General features: G+C 40.2%; 1 protein-coding gene across 1 annotated transcript in view; it reads right to left on the reverse strand.

The window, feature by feature from the left end:
- TP53BP2 (tumor protein p53 binding protein 2) overlaps window positions 1-19,342 on the reverse strand; it is a 31,085-nt gene extending 11,743 nt beyond the window's left edge. Inside the window, exons 1-11 of the mRNA XM_010577689.1 lie at window positions 19,195-19,342; window positions 13,503-13,616; window positions 11,610-11,689; window positions 10,539-10,640; window positions 7,583-7,757; window positions 5,968-6,149; window positions 5,408-5,572; window positions 4,752-4,989; window positions 1,845-1,973; window positions 1,312-1,448; window positions 37-526 (exon numbers count right to left, since the gene is read on the reverse strand). Of these exons, the coding sequence (XP_010575991.1) occupies window positions 37-526; window positions 1,312-1,448; window positions 1,845-1,973; window positions 4,752-4,989; window positions 5,408-5,572; window positions 5,968-6,149; window positions 7,583-7,757; window positions 10,539-10,640; window positions 11,610-11,689; window positions 13,503-13,616; window positions 19,195-19,342 (1,960 nt within the window). The remainder of the gene's footprint in view (window positions 1-36; window positions 527-1,311; window positions 1,449-1,844; window positions 1,974-4,751; window positions 4,990-5,407; window positions 5,573-5,967; window positions 6,150-7,582; window positions 7,758-10,538; window positions 10,641-11,609; window positions 11,690-13,502; window positions 13,617-19,194) is intronic.
- Between the last annotated feature and the right edge of the window lie 879 nt (window positions 19,343-20,221).

Here is a 20,221-nt window from a genome sequence, read left to right on the forward strand (position 1 = left end):
TGAAGACAGAAGGGAGGTAGAGAGCCACATGCTTACCGCTTGGGAAGTGTGGTCCTCTGGTCTGTGCCCTCGTCAAAGCACTCTGCACTGCCTGCTGGAAGTTCTTCCCAGGAGTCTGCTGTTGCGTGTACATGCTATAAATTGAACTTGCAGCCACAGTTTGGGGCTTTCGAAATGGTGGGAGTGAGGTCTCTTTGGACGGCTGAGGGGTAAAAGGTCTTACAGCTGCTGCTGGAGGACTCTCCTGTTTAGAGGAAGGAAGAATTTGGTCCTGGCTAGAGGAAGGACCTGCAGGCAGTACAGAAATTCTTTGCTGTATCTGCTGAGAAGGATGGGATGGCTGCTGTACTACTGGTTTTTGTTTGTTCCCCATAGTTACAATAGCCAAAGGCAGCTTCTGCAGGTTTCCATCCAGCTTAGTATCAGAAGGTTGCAGATGACTGGCTTGACCAAAGTAAGGCAAATTTATCTGTTTTGGTTTAGTGGGGACAGGTGGTGGTACCTTTGTTACATTTTTATTGGCTGTCTGAAAGACAAAAAGAAAAAAGGTTAATTAAGATTAAACAGCAAAAAGCGTTCTGCTGTGAAGGACCAAAGATCCTCAAAGAATGACACAGTATCTAGCATTTCTGCTGCTGCTGCAATATTGTTTACAATATCAGTGCAAACATGAAGAGACTTCGTAAACATTTTACCATCATAGTTGTTTACACTTTGAACCCATTCTCTTTAATTCTTTCTGTAGCAGCTCTGTTTAAAACATCAAACAATGGCAGGGCACGGTAATTTCTCTAGAGATAGTGCAGGCACTTAGTAGCATCTGTAGGCAAGAAGCTTGTTTTCCAACGGAGCACTTGCCATCCCCAGTTCTTCAGTGTTACTCCAGCCATACCTGATCAAATCGTGCCCCTGTGCCAAGATTTAGGTGGGAAGTCTTGCTGCAATCAAACATGTGAAGGACACTGCTGCATTAAACAGTGAAACAAGTGTGTAAATGACTTAAAAACACCCCATGCAAATGCCTCTGCACATATAATCTCGGGGAAAAAAGTTATATGCATACATGCTAGTACAAGTAACACAGCCATCTTTATGTATTCAGTCAAAACGTAGGTTTTCATCACAGTGACTGTAGGGAACAATTTTGAGTTACCGATTGCCATTAATAGCCTAAAAGACTTTTTTTCCTTAGGAGCAGTCTTTTAAAAGACGACCTAGGTACTTTTCAAAGAGCTTCTTGGCAGCAGTGTTTGAAGAGCTGTGTAGTAATCCCAGTCAGATGGAATGCAGTAGTTCGAGTTTCCTGCATACCTGTGCTTCTCGCAGGAGATCTTCACTACTCTGGTTCTTTCTCAGCGTGCCCAGCCCAGCAGACTGGTCCACAGAATCAAACATTGAGAATGGACGCACTTTCTTCTCTTTGTCTCGTAAAAAAGTTTCTCCTTCAGCTGTTGTTAGAGAGAGAGGAAGACTTTTAAAAGGGACAACACAATTGTTGGAATGAGAGTCCTGTTCTGTGCAATATTCAAGACAGTGTATGCAGGGAATGCTTTTTGTATCCATCCTACTGCACTAAGGACCCAAAGGCCTGCCAAATGCTGTATCTTGCAAATTGAACAGAAGCATGTATGAATGCATTAGTATCTACTTCACCACCTGAAACAAGTCTCTTTCAAAAAAAATAAATCCCTGCAACACCATACTAAGCTTATATGGCAATATTCTTTGACTTTTTTCTGTGCTTTCAAATGAATTCTTTATACTTACTGAAGCATTTAGAAGAGACAGGTATCATTATCTAGATTCTCCATATTTTAAGATTAGCCAAGCATGTAAGAACATACCTTGTCCTTCACTAGTCACAATTCCTTTTCCTGAAGTCAAGGCTGATCCTTGACTAATATGATTGTCTGCATTTGAACTACTCCAGTCAGTGGCAGATGGAGAAGGTTTTGCACTGGGGACCACAGAACCTAGGAGAGAACAAGTGGAACAGATTAAGCTAAAATAATGTTTTTATTGACTTATTTATTACAGACAGGTTTTTTTGTAAGAGTCCGGTCTAGACAGTGTACAAGTATATACATGTTAACTGCTATAAATCGTATCACTTTAGATTTTTGCTCATTTGTTTTAAACAGAGAATGCAAACCAAGCTCAGAAACAACTATCAAGGCAGCAGCAAAACTGTTTGTCCTAGCACATGTCTGCATTTACAGCATTCAGACAAGAAACTTCTCTAGACTGCCTTCTTTCCAGTTAGTAAGAAACTTACCTTGGATATTTACAGTAACTTAAAAGTAACAGGATGGAAGGTAAGAAGGGATGAGAAAGATATATTGTGCAAAGAAAAACATGATGCCTTAAAGCATAAATAGATCCTGCCATTGATATCCAAAACAGCAGAAAAATCATTTGTATGTTCAGTGTGCATACAGGCACTGCATTAAAGCTGATCTTCATTCATTGGAGTAGACATCCATAGAATCATAGACTGGTTTGGGTTGGAAGGCACCTTAAAGGTCATCTAGTTCCAACCCCCCTGCCATGGGCTGGAACAGCTTCCACTAGACCAGGTTGCTCAAAGCCCCAACCCACCTGGCCTTGAACACTTCCAGGGATGGGGCATCCACAACTTCTCTGGGCAACCAGGTCCAGTGCCTCCCTACCCTCATAGTAAAAAATTTCTTCCTTATAACTCATCTAAATCTACCCTCTTTCCATTTAAGGCCATTACCCCTTGTCCTATCGCTACATGCCCTTGTAAAAAGTCCCTCTCCAGCTTTCCTGTAGGCCCCCTTTAGGTACTGGAAGGCTGCAATAAGGTCTCCCCAGAGCCTTCTCTTCTCCAGGTTGAGCAACCCCAACTGTCTCAGCCTGTCTTCACAGGAGAGGTGTTCCAGCCCTCTGATCATCTTCATGGCCCTCCTCTGGACTCGCTCCAACAGGTCCATGTCCTTCTTATCTTGGGGGCCTCAGAGCTGAACACAGTATTCCAGGTGGGGTCTCACAAGAGCAGAGTAGAGGGGAAGAATCACCTCCCTCGACCTGCTGGTCACGCTTCTTTTTATGCAGCCCCGGATACAGCTGGCTTTCTGAAAATGGGTTGAAAAGGCACATTGCCAGGTCGTGTTGAGCTTCTCATCAACTAACACCCACAAGTCCTTCTCCTCAGGGTTGCTCTCAATCCATTCTCCACCCAGCCTGTATTTATGCTTGGGATTGCCCCGACTCATGTGCAGGACCTTGCACTTGGCCTTGTTGAACTTCATGAGGTTCGCGCGGGCCCACCTCTCAAGCCTGTCAAGGTCCCTCTGGATGGCATCCCTTCCCTCCATCATGTTGACTGCACCACACAGCTTGGTGTCATCAGCAAACTTGCTGAGGGTGCAATCAATCACACTGTCCACATCACCGACAAAGATGTTAAACAGCGTCAGTCCCCAATATTGACCCCTGAGGAACACCAGTCTGCTTCAAAAATAACTACGAAAATGCTTGCAACTTGCTATTAGTTTAAATATTTCACCAAATTCTCTCTACTAAATTCTAAATCATCTAGTACAATAAGTGATATTAAATTCAAATAGTAATGATAAGCAGCAGGAGAAAAGCTTCATTCTGACAAAGCATTGGATACTCTCTCTCTAGGAAAGCAGGTAGTTTTGCCCAAATGCTAAAAAAAAAAGAGTGAAGTTTCAGTTCAAATAGCATACCACCACAGATTCCTATAGCAAAAATTAAAATCCTGTACAGACTAGAGCTAAAATTCCACTCCAAGAGTTTTAGGATCTGCAAACCAGATAAAATTAAACAGTTCCCCATTCTCCACTACAGCAAGAGACACTTGGACTGGTTTTGTGTCATGGCTACTTTAATAATACCTGCCAGAACTGGAGATGGAGGGAGGGAGATAAAAAAAAAAAATAAATAAACAGAGCTATTCTACAAGCTCAGCCTCCATTTTTTCCTTTTAAGAAGATCAGAGTTTCTCTTATCTCTCAGCTGAAAAGTAGTCTCCCAAAATAGCACAGAAGAGATATTTGCAACTCTCCAGTTTCTCCAGACTTCTACTTTCATGGAGCTGAACAGTATCTTGTAGAAGAAAGCCAGAGAGAGAAGCCAGGCAAATCTCCATTAACACTGCTACCAGGAGAGGCCAAGCCTCGTGTCAGGTGTTGGACTTACCTCTCCCCATATTTCTACACCATCAACATGTCAGCAACTTTATTGCTATTCCTGTGCTACAATCAACTGCCTCCTTTATAATACTTCTTGTAATGTTGGTTAATCTTTTACATGTGTCATTTCCAAAATGCATGATCAGAAAACTTGGCTTTGCTACTTTTTAAGTCCAGGCACCAGGTGGTTACCATGTATGTCCTAAAACTGCCTCTAGGAACTTAAACACACACTGTTGTATAGTTTCTAGAAGTATTTTTAAATAAATAAATAAATCTCTAGTTTACAGAAAAATCCTCCTACATTCTACACTGTATAACAACCCAGATTGCTCACTAAGAGGATTACTTAATTTACAACACATTGAGTTGTATAACCTCAGTGCTTATAAAGTATATTCAGTGGGACAGAAAAATAGTAAGACCAACTTCTCAATACTTTGCTTAAAAAGAAAAAAAAAAACAAAACAAAACAAAAGAAAACACAGAAGAAAAAGAAAAAAAAGACAGAGATGGTAGATAAGAAAACAAAACATTTCCAGAGAAGAAATATTAATCATAAGCTATTACCTGCAGGAGCTTTAGCTTGTGAACTGCTCCCAGCTCTCATGTTGGGCAGAGTTTGTGTTTTTAGTGGACCATCAGGTACCTGCAAAGCTTGTGTCCCATCTGAAAATGCTGGTTTCACCAAAAGTTCAGGTCTGGAAGCAATACGTGGCATAGTAGAGGACTGGATATAAGGACCTACTGCTGCCACTCGACTTGGAGCAGAAGCCACTGGCTGGGGTAAATTCCCATCTGAAGAGACCTTTGGGGAAGAAAAAAAAAAAAAAAAAAAAAATTTAAAGAATGTTATGCTGCAGTATCCATCCATCAGAGTTTGAAATAGAAGTCAAAAAGGATAAAACAAGTAGAAAATGATACTCCGATATTAAAAATGGTTTTCTAACAAATCTTTAAGAGAGATAAACATGAGGTAGTAATAGCAAAAAAAAAAAAACAAACCAAAAAAACCCCACCCATGACAGCGTAAGAGTTCTTATCCATAAAGAGTAAGTTAACACCAATGTACCATGAAAGTACTTTAATAATACAAGACTTCCACCACGTATGGATAAAAACAAGTCTAGCATCTGAACAGCCTTCCCCACAAGCCAGTTTTTACTTCAGACTGTACAGGCCACAAATTAAATTAATTTTTTTGTTATTAAATATCCCACACTTACTGGTACATTCTCTTTCTGTTGCAGAGCTGCCTTTTTCTTCCACAGGCGCTCTCGCAGCTCATTAACACGCTTATCCATGACTGCCACCTCCGAGTTGCGCTTGTTCAAACACTCCCTCTGTTGCTGCAGCTTGGCATTCTGCTCCTGGTTCAGTTTGTTCCTCAACTGAATAAATTCACAAAGCAGGGTTGGGGGGGCGGGGAGGAGGGGAAAACAACAAAAATCAAAACAAATTAACTTTCAGGATGGGGGACAGGAAACAGTTACAAAGAGAAAAGCCTTCTAAAAAGTCAAGTCATGCCGGCAAACTCAGATTATTTTCTCCAGAGAAAGTGTTGGTTAGTCTCCAAATTTTGCAGAGAGGAAAGGTATAAACACTGCCTGCTCCTTCCCCCATTTACGTTGAACCCAGTACAACTAACCCTTCATCCTCAGCATGCAGGCAGCCACACAGCTCTGTCAGGAACAGGAGCAATAGGATTTCTTTCTGACATAGTAAGAAACAACCCAACCAAGTTTTAGCCCTTAGAGTTCTGGGTCACGAACTGGCTTTCCATTACCTGTAGCTCCTTATACAGGCGGTCAAGCTCAGCTACAGCCGACTGGTTGTCGTGGTAACCATCAATTCGGCCGTTCTTCAGCATCTCCAGTTGCCTGGTGAGTTCCTCTACCTTTGACACGGCCAGCACCAGCTCGCGCTGCTTTTGCTGGAACAGGCTGTTCATCTGTTCAATCTCCTCCACTGGAGAGGACGAGAGAGCACAATAGCTGCCCTGAGAAACAGCCGAGCGTGGGCTGCTCCCATGGCAGCAGTTAAGGGGACAGAGAGCACCCTGCCGGCCTCTGGAGCAGGGCTGCACACAGGCTGCGGCCGACTGCCGCAACTCTTGGTCCCTGTCAAAGCAGCTCTTCCGTGAAGCAGTTGTAAAAGCAAACGCACCAGTGAGATTATGTAAATTCAGTCTACTTAGAGCACTGATGAGCGGAGAAAGAGAGTATTTTTCACTTTCTGAAGTATGGAGACAAACAAAAACCGCATTACCAGGCTCAATTTCGTCTGTAGAAGCCTAAATTCACTTAATGTTGAATTTCACAGGAAGAGGCTCACTCAACCACAAGGCATATTTATGATATTTAAAACTCTGAATTTAGGTTGTAGGAACTCAATGACAAAACACTCGAGCTGTTATATTAAACAAAGATTCAGAGGGCTTTTTGCATCTATTACAAACAGCTGTAATCAGCTGCTCCCACTGCCAAAACTGTTGCACTATAGAACAAAGTTTAGGGTATCAGTAGGCGTTCAAGCAAGTACCAAGAACCAGACCTACTGGGGAGGGTGCAGGGAAACAGATACGCATGCTCCAAGATCTTGTATTACTCTACCATTCATCTACTCCTTTAAGCTGATGTTTATTTTGTGCACACCCCCAAACAGAAAATGCATTCTCCCCATACAAAAACACTTTTGCTTTATCTGTAAAACATCATGCTTCCAAATAAAACAATATATTTATATTTTAACTTAATAAACCAATATATTTTCATCTGCATCCAGCTGGAAATGACAAATTCTGTCCAATAAATACAGAGGTAGGGTGAAAAGGTAGGCAGAAGAATGCGTGTTGATATGAAGCTGAAATAAATATTTAATGTTGCATCAACATGCTGAACTGCAAGCACCCAACTAGCACAGTAGCAAGCCAGACACTAGTCAGATTTCCATAATTAAAAAGAAAAAACTCAGCCACTTTGGCCATTAAGTTACTTCTTGCGTAAGAGGCAACGTGGGTATCAGGCCAAGCTTTGTTACAGGCCAAGAAAACAACACTCTAAACGTGTGGGGTATTAACATCAAGGGTGGAAAAAGTTGCTGTAGTACACAAAGGTATAGCAAGGAAAAAACCTACACTGTAATTAAAAAGCAGATATGCTAGGCTCAAAACACAGGGTGCCCTTATGGGATATTTTAAAATACAGTAAGAAAAATATATTTTGTTCTAGGTAATTCAGGAGTTTTTCTGGTAAATACAAGATGTGAAATTGTTAAGATTAACATTTCCTGGAACACTGTAAATGCTGCCTCTGAATCACTGAAATCACCAGAAATTTTAGAGCTCCAAGAACTACACTTCATGAAAAATCACAGGCTACTTTCCCCAAGAAGCAACTCACCTAATTTCCCATTGCTGAGTCTTTTTTGCTCCACATGGCCTTTCAGTGCTCTCACTTTCTTAAGTTTGGCTTCCTGATTCTCAGCAATTTCCTTTAATCGCTTCAGTTTTTCCTGTTCAGCAGCTTGCTGTTGCTGGCGCTGATCTTGCTGTTTCAGGAATTTCAGACGTTGTTCCTGCAGTCAAGACAAGGAATTTTTTTATTTTTTTTTTATATGAACTTATGGTAAGGTACTGACAAAAACAGTCTCAAAACTGAAAAACAATTGCCACAGCAGCTCAGATCAGCTTTAGGCCAGTATACTGACTTCACAGTGTCAAGGGAAGTCTGAGAGAACAGAGCAAACATGTACTGATTCTGTCCCAATACAATCCTCCAGGTACAACCATTCTGTAGTACAAGAACCTACGGAAACAAAGGTGGTATCCATGTCTAACAGCCCTTGGTAAATTTTTCTTTCATGAAATTGCTCAAAACCCTTTGAAGCCTACGAAAGATTTAGCATTCATGTTCCATGACATTTGCCAATTTCATTTAATCACTACTTGGCTCTTAAGTTGCAAGAGCTAATGATTATTTTCCCTCTACCTTTTCCATGCTGCTTGTACTTTACAGATCTCTATCATATGTCACATTTTAAACAACTGTAAGTCATGTTGGAATATATTAGACATTCTTTATACAGAAGGCATTCCATAAATTATTGATCATTTTCATCACTCTTTGTATCTTTATTAGTTCTGCGAGAACCTCCTTAAGATGGGGGGAATCACTGCATACCAAAGCTCTCAAAATTTACAATTTCCTGGTAGTGATCACTGCTATCACAACACAGGATGATTCAAGACATGGGAAAACCTTCACAGTGACCTGGCTCCCATTTATACAACAGACATCATCTCAGTGGAGAGGATCCTTCTGCCTCTCCAAGAGTATAAGAGTAAAATGGTGTGCTATCAGTTTCTATATACAGAAGCCTATAGTTTAGAGCTAAAAGAAACCACTATATCACTTATAGAGACTTCCTTTAAATCACTGGCCATTACACATGGCTTCTAGTTCTGGAGATGATAGGTTGTTCCAGAGGTAGGTGAACTACTAAGACTTTCCCAAGCACCCACTAACAGCCAAGACTACCACTGCTTACTAACATTAGAACTCAACACTTCCTCGAAAAAAAATCACCACTCATATTTAGAACAGGGACTCTTGTGCACTTTGAATAAAAAAAAAAGAAGAGCAAAAGCATAAGCTTGCCTTCCGGAGAAAGCCAGGCAGCACCTGCAGTGTATGCTTTAGTTTAGAGTCAATCCCACACAGGAAAATGTCAAAAAATAGATAATACAGCTCATGTCTAAAAAGAAAGTGTATTTTTCCCCCTCAGAATCTATTTTTAATATTGCATCTGATTTCAGAAGGCAGAAAAGAGGCAATGGAAAGCCTCTCTTTGGAGCAAACCTGGTTTCCTAAATGCCCTTTCAGGGAGACAATGTTAAATGAAAAACTCTCCCATGGGACACCCACAAGGCTACTCTTCTGCAAAACACAGGCAGCAGACACCTACCTGTATGGTTAGCTATCCAGTCTCAAACTCATAATTTTTTTTTTTTTTTAAATCTTGTACAATTCCCTTTATAGTAATATAGTAAATATATATAGATATAATGTTCCTATATCTGGTTTCATATAGACAGTGACTACAGTGTTATTGCTATTTATAAGACCAAGGTCTATTACTGCCACCTGTGAGTGAAACCGCCAAAAGTTATGAGAGTTTAGGCTCCGCTTTTATATGAAACACTCACCTGTCATTTGGAACCAAGAGGGCAACATTCTACCTTGACAAATTAATCTGAGCAGGATAGGTATTAACTGTGCTGCTAAAGATCAAGTGAAAACTAATCGCTTCGCTGATTGACTGATTTCTTACATTTATATTTACATCTTCTTCATACCAGTTCTTACCATGAAACAGAAATAAAGTTTTATTTGCTATTTTGACAGGCCATAGTACCACTTTGCAGGTGCTTCAGAACCATTACAAAGCCATAGTTTGAAGCAGTCCCCCAAGATACACCTACTGAAAGCCAAGGGACCCAAACAAGACGCTAAACATGGGGTGAGTGCTAGAACTCAGCTACCTTGAAAGGAGAGTGAGATGGGGCTTCTGACAGAGGAAGAGTAGCAAGACCAAGAGCCCCAGAGCAGCCCTCTTCCCCTGTAGAGCACATTCTGAAAGGCATGGGAACTCAACCATCCAAACAGCTAAGTGCTCTTCAGGATGGGCTTCCATTTAAGGATTCTTTGCAAAAAGCAGCATTTTCTACGGTATTTTCAAGAGTAGTGTGTACAACACTTAAGTCAAATATGAAATCCATGCCACCATTCTGAGGAGTCATTCAGAGTATTTTTCCCCCTAATCAATTTAGGAGCACCCTGTGTGCTTTCATTAGCTTTTCTATTATTGTTCAGCAAACCTTTTATAAATCATGCTCTTAGTTACTTTTATCACATACATGCCATCTTTCCCAGACAGCTGCCCCAGGAAACCAGGCACACTGAACTCTGTCAGGAGAAAGCAAGATATCATTACAGGACAGCATTATATCCAGAGACAAAAGCATTGTTCGGTGATCAAACCGGTGAATGGCTGGTCACAACACAGAACACAAGTAGGGCTGGCAGAACCACCAGGGTGAATGACAATATATTAATGTTATATGCTCTATCCTTTCAGTAAACTATACGGTCACTTATATCACTGGCATTATTTTAATGTTTTACTGCTAGATATTTGCATAGGTTGACTTTCAAATTTAAAAAGAGGGAGCCAAAGAAAGGGAGCCCTCTGTTTACAAGACGTGAAAAAAAACCACAAATACCCAACCCTCCCTCCACCTCATGTGACTCTTACTACCTTTGTTCCTGGCTGTAAACAATCTCATTCCAAACTCACCTTGTTAGCCAGCATTTGCTGTTGAGCCTCAATTTGTTGCTGCTGGCGTGATGCCATTTCCTGCAGTTCAGCCAGTGTCATATCCATCCTTGGAGCACTGACCTGTCAAAGAAAATCCAAAGCATGCTAAGTCTAGAATTTTTAATTTGGCTAGAGTGCAACTCCATAGAGCTACTGCAGAAAAGTATGATAAAGGTCTTTAAAAAAATAATAACAAAAACAGAGTATCCAGTAAAATAATTAGAAAGAAATGGCATATTTCCATGGTAAAAGAATAAATAGTTGTAAGCTCACACGTATAGCCCAATCCAGCAACACACACAAGCTGACATCTCTTGAAACATTAATATTTCTAGCAAAATCTCAGCAGCATTTTAAAGAGGCATTTCAGACCCCTTTATAATTAAGCTCAGCATGAATCAGCTTTGACTGACTGGGCCCAGAATGCTCAGCACACAGCAGGATTGATCTGTGGTTGTAGGTGTACCATTCAAATTCAATTCAAAGCACTTCAATGCAAGTTGAAGAAAACAGAAAGTTTAAATATAGCAGGGGAAAAACCCCACCACCCTCAAAGGTAGCATTATTATTACATGAGTTACCTGTTCACATCTGTTTCCTGAACCTAGATTCAATCTTACATCCATAGTTATATCTTCTGGACCAAGAAAAAAATGACAGACAGTGGATTCAATGCTGAAACACTAACTGGTCTCAACTTGAAATCTGGAACTAAGGGATCTCTGACACAAAACTGAACATGAAATTACTAATGAACTGAAGGAAAACAAGAGAAAATTTTCAATGGGAGTAGAAAAGGGAAAGTATGCTGAATTTGTATGGGTGATCTCAGAGCAGCAAACACAGGTATGGCAACCAATGGATCTCAGAGACATCTTAAAAACTAAAATCAAGGGTGATAATTGTTAGAGGCTTTGTATCTGTTTTACAGCAGTCATTAGAGATCTCTCCAAAATAGCCTCTTAGTTTCCAGGGTAGGATTTGCACCAGTATCTCAAAGGAAGGGAAGCCTCCATTTTCACTATACTGGCCACTGCATCAAGCACTTACTCCATTCTCTATTCTTCGATCACCAGGCACTTTCACACCATTTCTTTTTAAGGCTGGATCTTGAGACCTTTGGCCAGTCCCTAGAAGAAATACAGGATAGTCAAAGACGGTAAGGTATTTTAGGATTTTTCTTATCCCTTTAGACATAGCATTCAATACAAAAGGGGAAACAGTACAATCATTTTGTTTTAGAATCTGAACAACTGTTCTTCCCATGCTCTTGCCACTTAGAGAAACTTGACTGATGACACAAGATATTTTTGCGAGACTGCTGTTCAATGTCAACATTTATTTTGAGATATAAGACTGTTTAAAAAAAAAACAGACAAACAAAAAAGCTTAACTAACAGTATGTTATTTCAATATTTCTCCTGTGGTCAACAGGCCCCTAGTAAGTCTGCATTACAGATTAATAGTCACAAAAACATGTTCCCCTCTACAAATGACACAAAAATATCTGGTTAATTCAGTGAGGCGTTTAGACCACAGTGTCTTAAAACCAGCATCTAGATGTTCTGGTGTGCCTTTGTCAACTGTCTCACAGAGAATATGAATAACAACAGTTAAAGGTTAGTCACCTATCATGAAAGATGCACCACTTAATCTACAGCTGATTATTTGCACACAACAAGGTTTAAAAGCACAATTTTTTTTTTCCTGGCAGTCATTGTGACAGTAAAGATGTTACTTAACTAGAATCCTATTTTAACGTTTCCATCAAATTATGTACAAATGGTGTTCAGATGCCAAAGACCAAGCTCGCTCATTTCCCTGTAGGGCATACATGTACTACAGGATGAAACCATCTCTGTTCACTTCTTAGGTATTCTTAGGTATCACCTGATACCTATTTCAAGAGCATATTCTTGCAAGACTAACTGCAGACCTCCTAATTCATTTGCTCTTCCTCAAACATATTACTTAGCAATGCCATGGCCAATAAAATGCCAATAATCCTTATACTATGAGCACTCTGGACTTGAAAAATTACAGTGTGACAACTAAGCTGCACTGTAAGATCCTTAGTAGGTAGAGATAGCACCGCTTTAACTTTTCATGTACTCATTCTACCATCATTACACATTTCAAACATCAAGATACATTTAGCCATTTTAAAACACACTGGGTACAATGCCACTTAACACAAATGTGGTACTTCCAACACCAAGGAAGATTACAAAGGATGAAAACAGAAAAAGGGGAGGAAGACAACTGATTTAAAGGTGAAAGTGTTAAGGATTCTACTGAGGAGATTAACATGAGATGCACAGAAAAACCTTGAAAAGCAAAAAGTCATTTTCTTTATAGGTTTCATATTTAGATTTACAATGCATAGATACTACGTTCTCAGAGAACTTGACTAGGCAGTTCATTTAATGCTATTCCTGAAACTATTATGAATGTGTAGATTGTGGGAGAAACATCGAAGAACTCCATCTTTTGCCAAGTATGCTGTTTATCACCCTAGTAAAGTACTATCCAGGTGAAACATCCTAAGCCCAAATAACAAGTTACATTACTAGACAACAGCTTGGTTACTAGATTTAAAAGAAGAGACCATCACAGATCTCTAGGTATTTAGCTATAGCTAATATATTTAATACAGGATGCGCTTGGATGCTTTGGTGATGACCAGCTCTAGAAAACCTGCAAAAGTTCCAATTTGGATTTAATGTCCCCAGATCTGGCAAGGAATGATGAAGTATTTACTAAAATGAACAAGTTTTCTGTTACTAGCATTCTCTATTCGTAAGAAAATAATGGCCAGACCAAAGAGGGCTGCAATACCATACTGACTACCAATATTAATAAATAACACACACAGGCTGTTTCCTTAACCTTGAGGAATGAAATGAAACTTAGACAAATAGACCGGCTGAGATCAACACCCACCTGCTTCCCGGCAGGGAGAGCGTTCATGCCGAAGAAAGAAACGAACCTCACTTCTCTGCATTCCAAAGCGCTGCAAAATATCCAGCATCCGTTCATTATCGGCTATGGGACGTTCTGAAAAAGTAAAAAGCCAGTTGACTATTACATACCTATGTAGCTTAGGCACATACCAAAACAAAAAAATATCTGTCCATCTTTCACCTGAACACCTTTTATTACTCAGGTACAGTGTGTGCATGTAACCCTTGCCCTCATCCAAAGCACTTCTAACTTTCCCTTAGGAAGGCGCTGTACCACTCCTTGCTTCTGAAATTAAACCAACGCCTCTGAAAAGTAGATACACTCCTTTAAAAGTCAGTCCCCAAAGGGAGAAGCTGAGGCACTGTCACAGCCCAAGGGGAAGCAAACAAGCAGTTCAGAGCTTTCAGCTCTAGTGCCTTAAGTTTTGTATTTGCAAATCATCTCACCCACTCACCACCACAGGAGATGTGCTGGCATACCTTTTGCTCCACTTCTGCGGAACCTCAGACAAACTTATTTCTCCGTCATTCCCGCCCCCTCCTCAAGGGCTCCCCTGCCTCGATTCCTACTCCTATTCCAATGAGAAAGAAGAGAGATGCAAAGATAAACTCTCAGAGAAGAAGAATTCTTCTCTTAATGTTTCCTAAGGATTGCAATCAAATGCCAGATTGCAGGCCTTGCATTCAAGCTCGGGCAGAAGCACTCAGTACCCTGAAGAGGCTCCTACGCAGTACTCAACAGGCCTGATCCTCAGCAAGCCATCACAGCTCCTGTCACTTCAAGTGTTCTCCTATAGCTCCTGTCAGCCATAGATCCAGCTCACTCTCTCAGACAGCAAATTTGACGAAGTTCAGAATACATGTGTTTCAAAAGCTGTGCTTCTGATAAACCTGGAACAGCCAAACTATTTTGGATTCATCGCTCAAATAAAAGAAAGAGACAGTGAAAAGGAACTCCAATAAGAATTTGCTATTCTTTTCAGACAGTTAAGATGAGATTTCTTAAAAAGTTACATGCACAGGTCCACTGAATTCCTTTTCCTGCTCTTGTTCCCAAGTTCAGGATTCAGTCACATTTCCAATTTTGAAGCCTTACTTGTTGCCTTTTGATATTGCAAAAATCCAGTGGGAGTCTTTATCTACTGCCTTCATTTACCAGTACTCCTCCCTTTCTGTATTGCTGTTCTTCCAAATTTTACACACTTCACAGCTGAGCATTCACAGAGAGTATATAATTAGAATTACTTATTGGCCTCTAAATCTTTACACAGAAGCAATTGCTTTTGTTAATCTAGACAATTTACCGTACATTTTTACACCTATGTTAAAAGTGATGGCAAATATGTGGTCAGTACATTATAGCAGTCAACTTTCTGCAGTCAGGATACTGTCATAGTATCTTATGACAACATCTGAGACTCACGATCAGGTTAGATCCATTTGCACTGGGTGCCAGACAAACAGAATATATTGTTCCTGGCCTGAGAAATAAGACAAGCAGACAAAGACTGAAATTAAATACCCCCACTTTTGCACCAGTTTCATTTTTTCCTGACATTGCTTTTGTTGGATGTTTGGAGGGGAGAGGGGAGAAATCAGAGAGTAGTTCATTCATATTCAATGGAGAGTCTTTCAAAGTCACTATCTTAATATGGAATAATCATTTCAGGTGAAAAATTGTTGGCATTAAGCACAAATGTTTTCAGTTTCATAAGACGAGGAGCTACCAACATATGTTTCCAGCACGTGAAAAGCTCTTTTCAACATAAAAGTGTTCCTTTAAATGAAAATGCTGCAGCTGCGCTCAAGCAATCTAGGAAGGAAAATTTCTGGAGTCATTGTCAAAAGAGATTAGCTTTACAGAATAAGCAAGTAGGTCACTGTTACAGAAAAAGCAGTCTCTTGGCGGTTACTTGTCTAGACAGCTAAATAAGCTCTTCATCTACTAAACCTTAATTCAAGAAGAAAAAAAAAAGGCAAAAAAACAAAAAACCAACAGTACCACTGTCAGATTTCCATCTTAAAGAATATACAGCAGGTTTATAAGACAGATTTCTAGCAGCTCGGCAATACTTCAACTGAAACTCTATAATCAAGGGAGGTGCCCTTTACACAAGGATTCTGTTAATACCACTCAGTGACTTCAAAGGAAGGTCAAAGAGATTTCAAATACCAAACAAAACTACATTTGGAAAGCTCAAGAAGAAAGGACAAACAATCGGACTTCATTTTTTTTATTCCTTGTCTCAAAGGAAAAAAAAATAAAAATCTTTATACATGCACACACCTTTTGACTGCTTTCCACAGTGGCCAAGGCAGTCACCTAACAGAAGTCTGGCAATAATAGGAAGATCAAGAAATTTTGCCCTGGTACTCATCAAATTTCAAGTAAAACTGGGAGGACAGGGAGTAGTAAACTTGCCCCCTTCAGGGAGCAGAGTGCCTCAAGCACACTTGCAGCAATCTTTCAAAGTACACTTAATAAGGTCTGACAACAGAAGCTAAAATTCCTGAGCAAGCGTCAGAAAGAGAGACACACAAGTGATCTAAGAAGGATCTCAGTAATTGAAGTCTGAGAAGTCATTTTCCAACATAAATCTTTTGTTTCTACCCCAGAAAGTTAGCTGCCGTGCACGATCTTTGTTTTAAAATAAAGTTTAATTTGTTCAGTGTAAAACACAAACAAAATAGAAGTCATGGCATACCTTGGCAAAACAAGATAGTGAACTTTGCTGACATCTAAAATGAGATTAGGCAAAAGCTAAAAGTATTTCTCTCCATCCCTGCACTCCCCACCCCTCCTCCCCACCCCAAATCCAAGATATGCATGAAAACATATCTTGCAAATGGTTGCTACTAGATGTTATAGAGACACTTAAGAAAGGATGTATTTTATCCAAAACAACATGCACGTACTTCATCCAGTACTCAAGTCTTTTAATGTTACATGATTTGAGACTACTGCATTTTTTATTACCAAGTACAATTTGAAACTGTATACAGTTTTATACACACACCAATGTTTGTATATGGAAGTAAATAATTAGCAAATATGACAGGATCAGTGAAGGGAACAAGATAATTTGTTGTCAAGGTTTTCACTGTATAAATGGACAATACTTTTTTTCCTCTGTCTTATGACAAGAGCTGTGAAAGTAACATTTAGATAACTGTTCTCGTGGTATCTCATGATGTCCTTACAAAGACTATCTCAGAAAAAATTCTCTGCTTCACTTTATGTTTCTGTATCCAGATTATTTTCTTACATCTCCTCGAGTACCAGAGAAGCAGACAAGTTGATTTTACAAATAAACCTCCATGTATTATACGGTCCCACTCAGCCAGAAGTTTACTTTTCAGTTTAGCAAGACCATTTGGACACTAAGGACTGGCAGACTTCAGTTGGCTCTCGGTCTAGGTGCTCTCCCTTGATTTCAGGACAATCTTGCTAACCTTTCCAGCATACTCTACCTCAAGATCTCAAAATCCAATCAAGAATCCAGGTTCAGGAAACACAAGGAGAGGAGCTGCCCACTCTAGCAGGGCTCCAACTTTGGTAACAATAGGAGAACCCTGTCCCTTACCATCACAACCTATGCTCTTCAACAGGGTGTGGGTCTAAGGCTAACTATAAATTCAGCGGTTTTACCTAAACCTTTATTTTACTTGTCTTTCACTGTAGACTTTGGTAGTGTGTTGATTTAGACAGAGTTGGACAAAGATGTACAATAAAAACACTTTCCTGAAAGATCTTTCCCTGCTGGATTGGAGATTTTATTTGACTATCATTTATAAAGAGAAGATGCTTTCTTTTTGTCCTGGTTTCAGCTGGGATAGAGTTAACTGTCTTCCTAGTACCTGGTACAGTGCTATGTTTTGAGTTCAGTGAGGGGAGCGAGCGAGCAGCTGCGTGGTGCTTAGTTGCTGGCTGGGGTTAAACCACGACACTTTTCTAAGGAGAAGAAAAAATTTCTGTTGCATTTTTTGAACTTAGAAATATCAGAAACATTACATCTCTGTCAGAAGGGGCTAAAAGTCAAGAGAGAACTCAGGTATCTCATGCTATTAAACAAACATCCAGTTCACCAAAGACTTCTTTGAACAGGTATGAGGCAGAGCCAACAGCAGAGGAAGGCAGGAACATAAGCTCTTATCATCTGATTCTTTATAATTTTGTTGAAGCATCTCAAAAAAGTTGGATCCAATATCATTATTTTTCATGACTTAAAATCATGTCCCGATTCATCTATTTTATGCCTCTGGATGGTTACCACTATCTAATGAGTACCACAGAGACAGGAGATAGTCAAGAGTCCTTTCCCATTTAAGCCATGAAAAGTTACCCATACTTTAGCTTTTGATTCGGTTGTTGACATGTTCTCCGATTCCAGTGGAGCACTACAAGCTAGGGAAATTTGAACTTTCAAGACAAAAATCAGCAAGAACACAGAAGGAGGAAGAAAAGCCACAATAAGCCACATACATAACACCCTCTTCCACAGGCTTAAAAGGACAGGGAATGGTCAAAAGTAGTTTCTACATCCTCTCTCCCACCCACCACACACCTTCTTTAGAGCACTTCACATCAGGTAACTCCTACTACTTCTGGTAACACCCCTTCCAAACTCAATTAACACAATCAGAAACAACGTCATCAGAAAAAGGAAGTTCTCCTTTGTCACTGCAAGTGAAAATGGCTACGGGGTTGAAGAAATTATTCTGACTGGGTCACAGAACTATACTTATGTCCTGGTTTTAGCTGGGATAGAGTTAACTTTCTTCCTAGTAGCTGGTATAGTGTTGTTTTGGGTTCAGTATGAGAGAACGTTGATAACACTGATGTTTTCAGTGGTTGCTATGTAGTGTTTAGACTAAGTCAAGGATTCTCCAGCTTCTCATGCCCACCCAGCAAGAAGGCTGGAGGGGCACAAGAAGCTGGGAGGGGACACAGCCAGGACAGCTGACCCAAACTGGCCAAAGGGGTATTCCACACCATGTGACGTCATGCCCAGTATATAAACTGGGGGGAGTTGGCCTGGGAGGGATCGCTGCTCAGGAACTAACTGGGCATCCATCAGTGAGTGATGAGCAATTGCATTGTGCATCACTTGTTCTGTATATTCCAATTATTTTATTATTATTATTGTCATTTTATTATTGTTATTATTATCATTACTAGTTTCTTCCTTTCTGTTCTATTAATCTGTTCTTATCTCAACCCACAAGTTTTACTTTTCCCCCCCTGACTCTCCCCCATCCCACTGGGTGGGGGGAAAGTGAATGAGTGGCTGTGTGGTGCTTAGTTCCTGGGTGGAGTTAAACCACAACAACTTACTACTTCAAAAACCTCACACAGGCCACTGGGATCCCACTGTGGGGAGAAGAAGGAAGAGGAAACAACTCCCCCACACCCTTCAGAGACTCATTTGAGTCAGAGAAGAGCTGCATACACAGAAGAACATCCTGCATGCTTGATTCCCGTTCTTTTAACTCATTTTTGCACGTGTGAGCCTTTCTGTAGATGCATTATCACACAGCAGGTCTGATGAAGATATTAACAAAACTAAGGCAGAAACCCTCTGGGACAGGACCACATCTGTCAAGGTCTCTGTGCACTACCTTATTAGAAGTAGCGAATGCCCAGTAATTTACAAAGTGCAAGCCTAACCTACCTGAGCCACACCACACTTCAGCCAGGTGGCACTCAGTCTCACCAGGCTCCTTGCACAGCTCCACCACATCTCTGCAGGTCGTTTCAGGGGTGACTGGCACCTCAGTGAAGTGCTGCTCATTGTTACTGAGGTACACTGTCAGAAACATCTGGAAAAGACAAAGGCAAGAGCACACAGTTACTTTATAACACAAAGCCAGACTGCACAGCAGAGTCACAATCCTCTCATTAAATGCATTATTTTCAACACAATTGTATCATTTGTTAACTACTGTGCATACAGAATTTCAAAACAAAACCAAACTTCTTTTTAAGGTACAAGCAAGTGAGACACTATGGAAGTAATTCTCTGCTCAACTAAATTACATTGCTAGAGAATTGTTTGGTTTTAAACCTGGTCCTACTGCTCCTTCCTTCTCTCTGGTGATGTGCCAGAGCTCCTCCCACCTTACTATACGTATATACTGCACCCATTTGACACAGCAGGAAAAACAGTCATCTAGAATTCAGAAATATTCTTTACAGTGAAAAACAATGGCAATTACATCTGGAAAAAAAAAAAAAAAAAAGACTGGCGCTTACTACATAGGTAGTGAAGTGGAAACATAATTTGCATTTCCATAACACATTTCATCGGAAGGTTTCTTAGAAGCACAAGTTGACTTGCTACGCCCTTAGTCTCAGTCTGAATACAAGGTTCCCCCCAAACACCATTCACAGGAAAGCAAGGATATTTTACTTGGCTACCTCTTCACAGCTGCAGAATGATCCTTGATCTTTGGTTATTATTCTGTACAAACACACCACACAGCTAGACATTATTCTTGCTCATGTCTTCCCTGACACAACTAGAAAATGAGCATTTTAAGAATTAGTTGCCTTATCTGATAGAAAATATTGATGATTACTGCCTCTGAACACCACCTCGCTATATGCTATTAATATTAAACTGCTATCAAAGCTTAGCTCCTAGCTAAAAATTTATATCAATTCTCTTCTGAGACCTATTCTCAACTTCAGTATCAAAT

Source organism: Haliaeetus leucocephalus, unplaced genomic scaffold (genome assembly GCF_000737465.1).
Source record: "Haliaeetus leucocephalus isolate CR32 unplaced genomic scaffold, Haliaeetus_leucocephalus-4.0 Scaffold577, whole genome shotgun sequence".
NCBI classification, from domain to species: Eukaryota; Metazoa; Chordata; class Aves; order Accipitriformes; family Accipitridae; genus Haliaeetus; species Haliaeetus leucocephalus.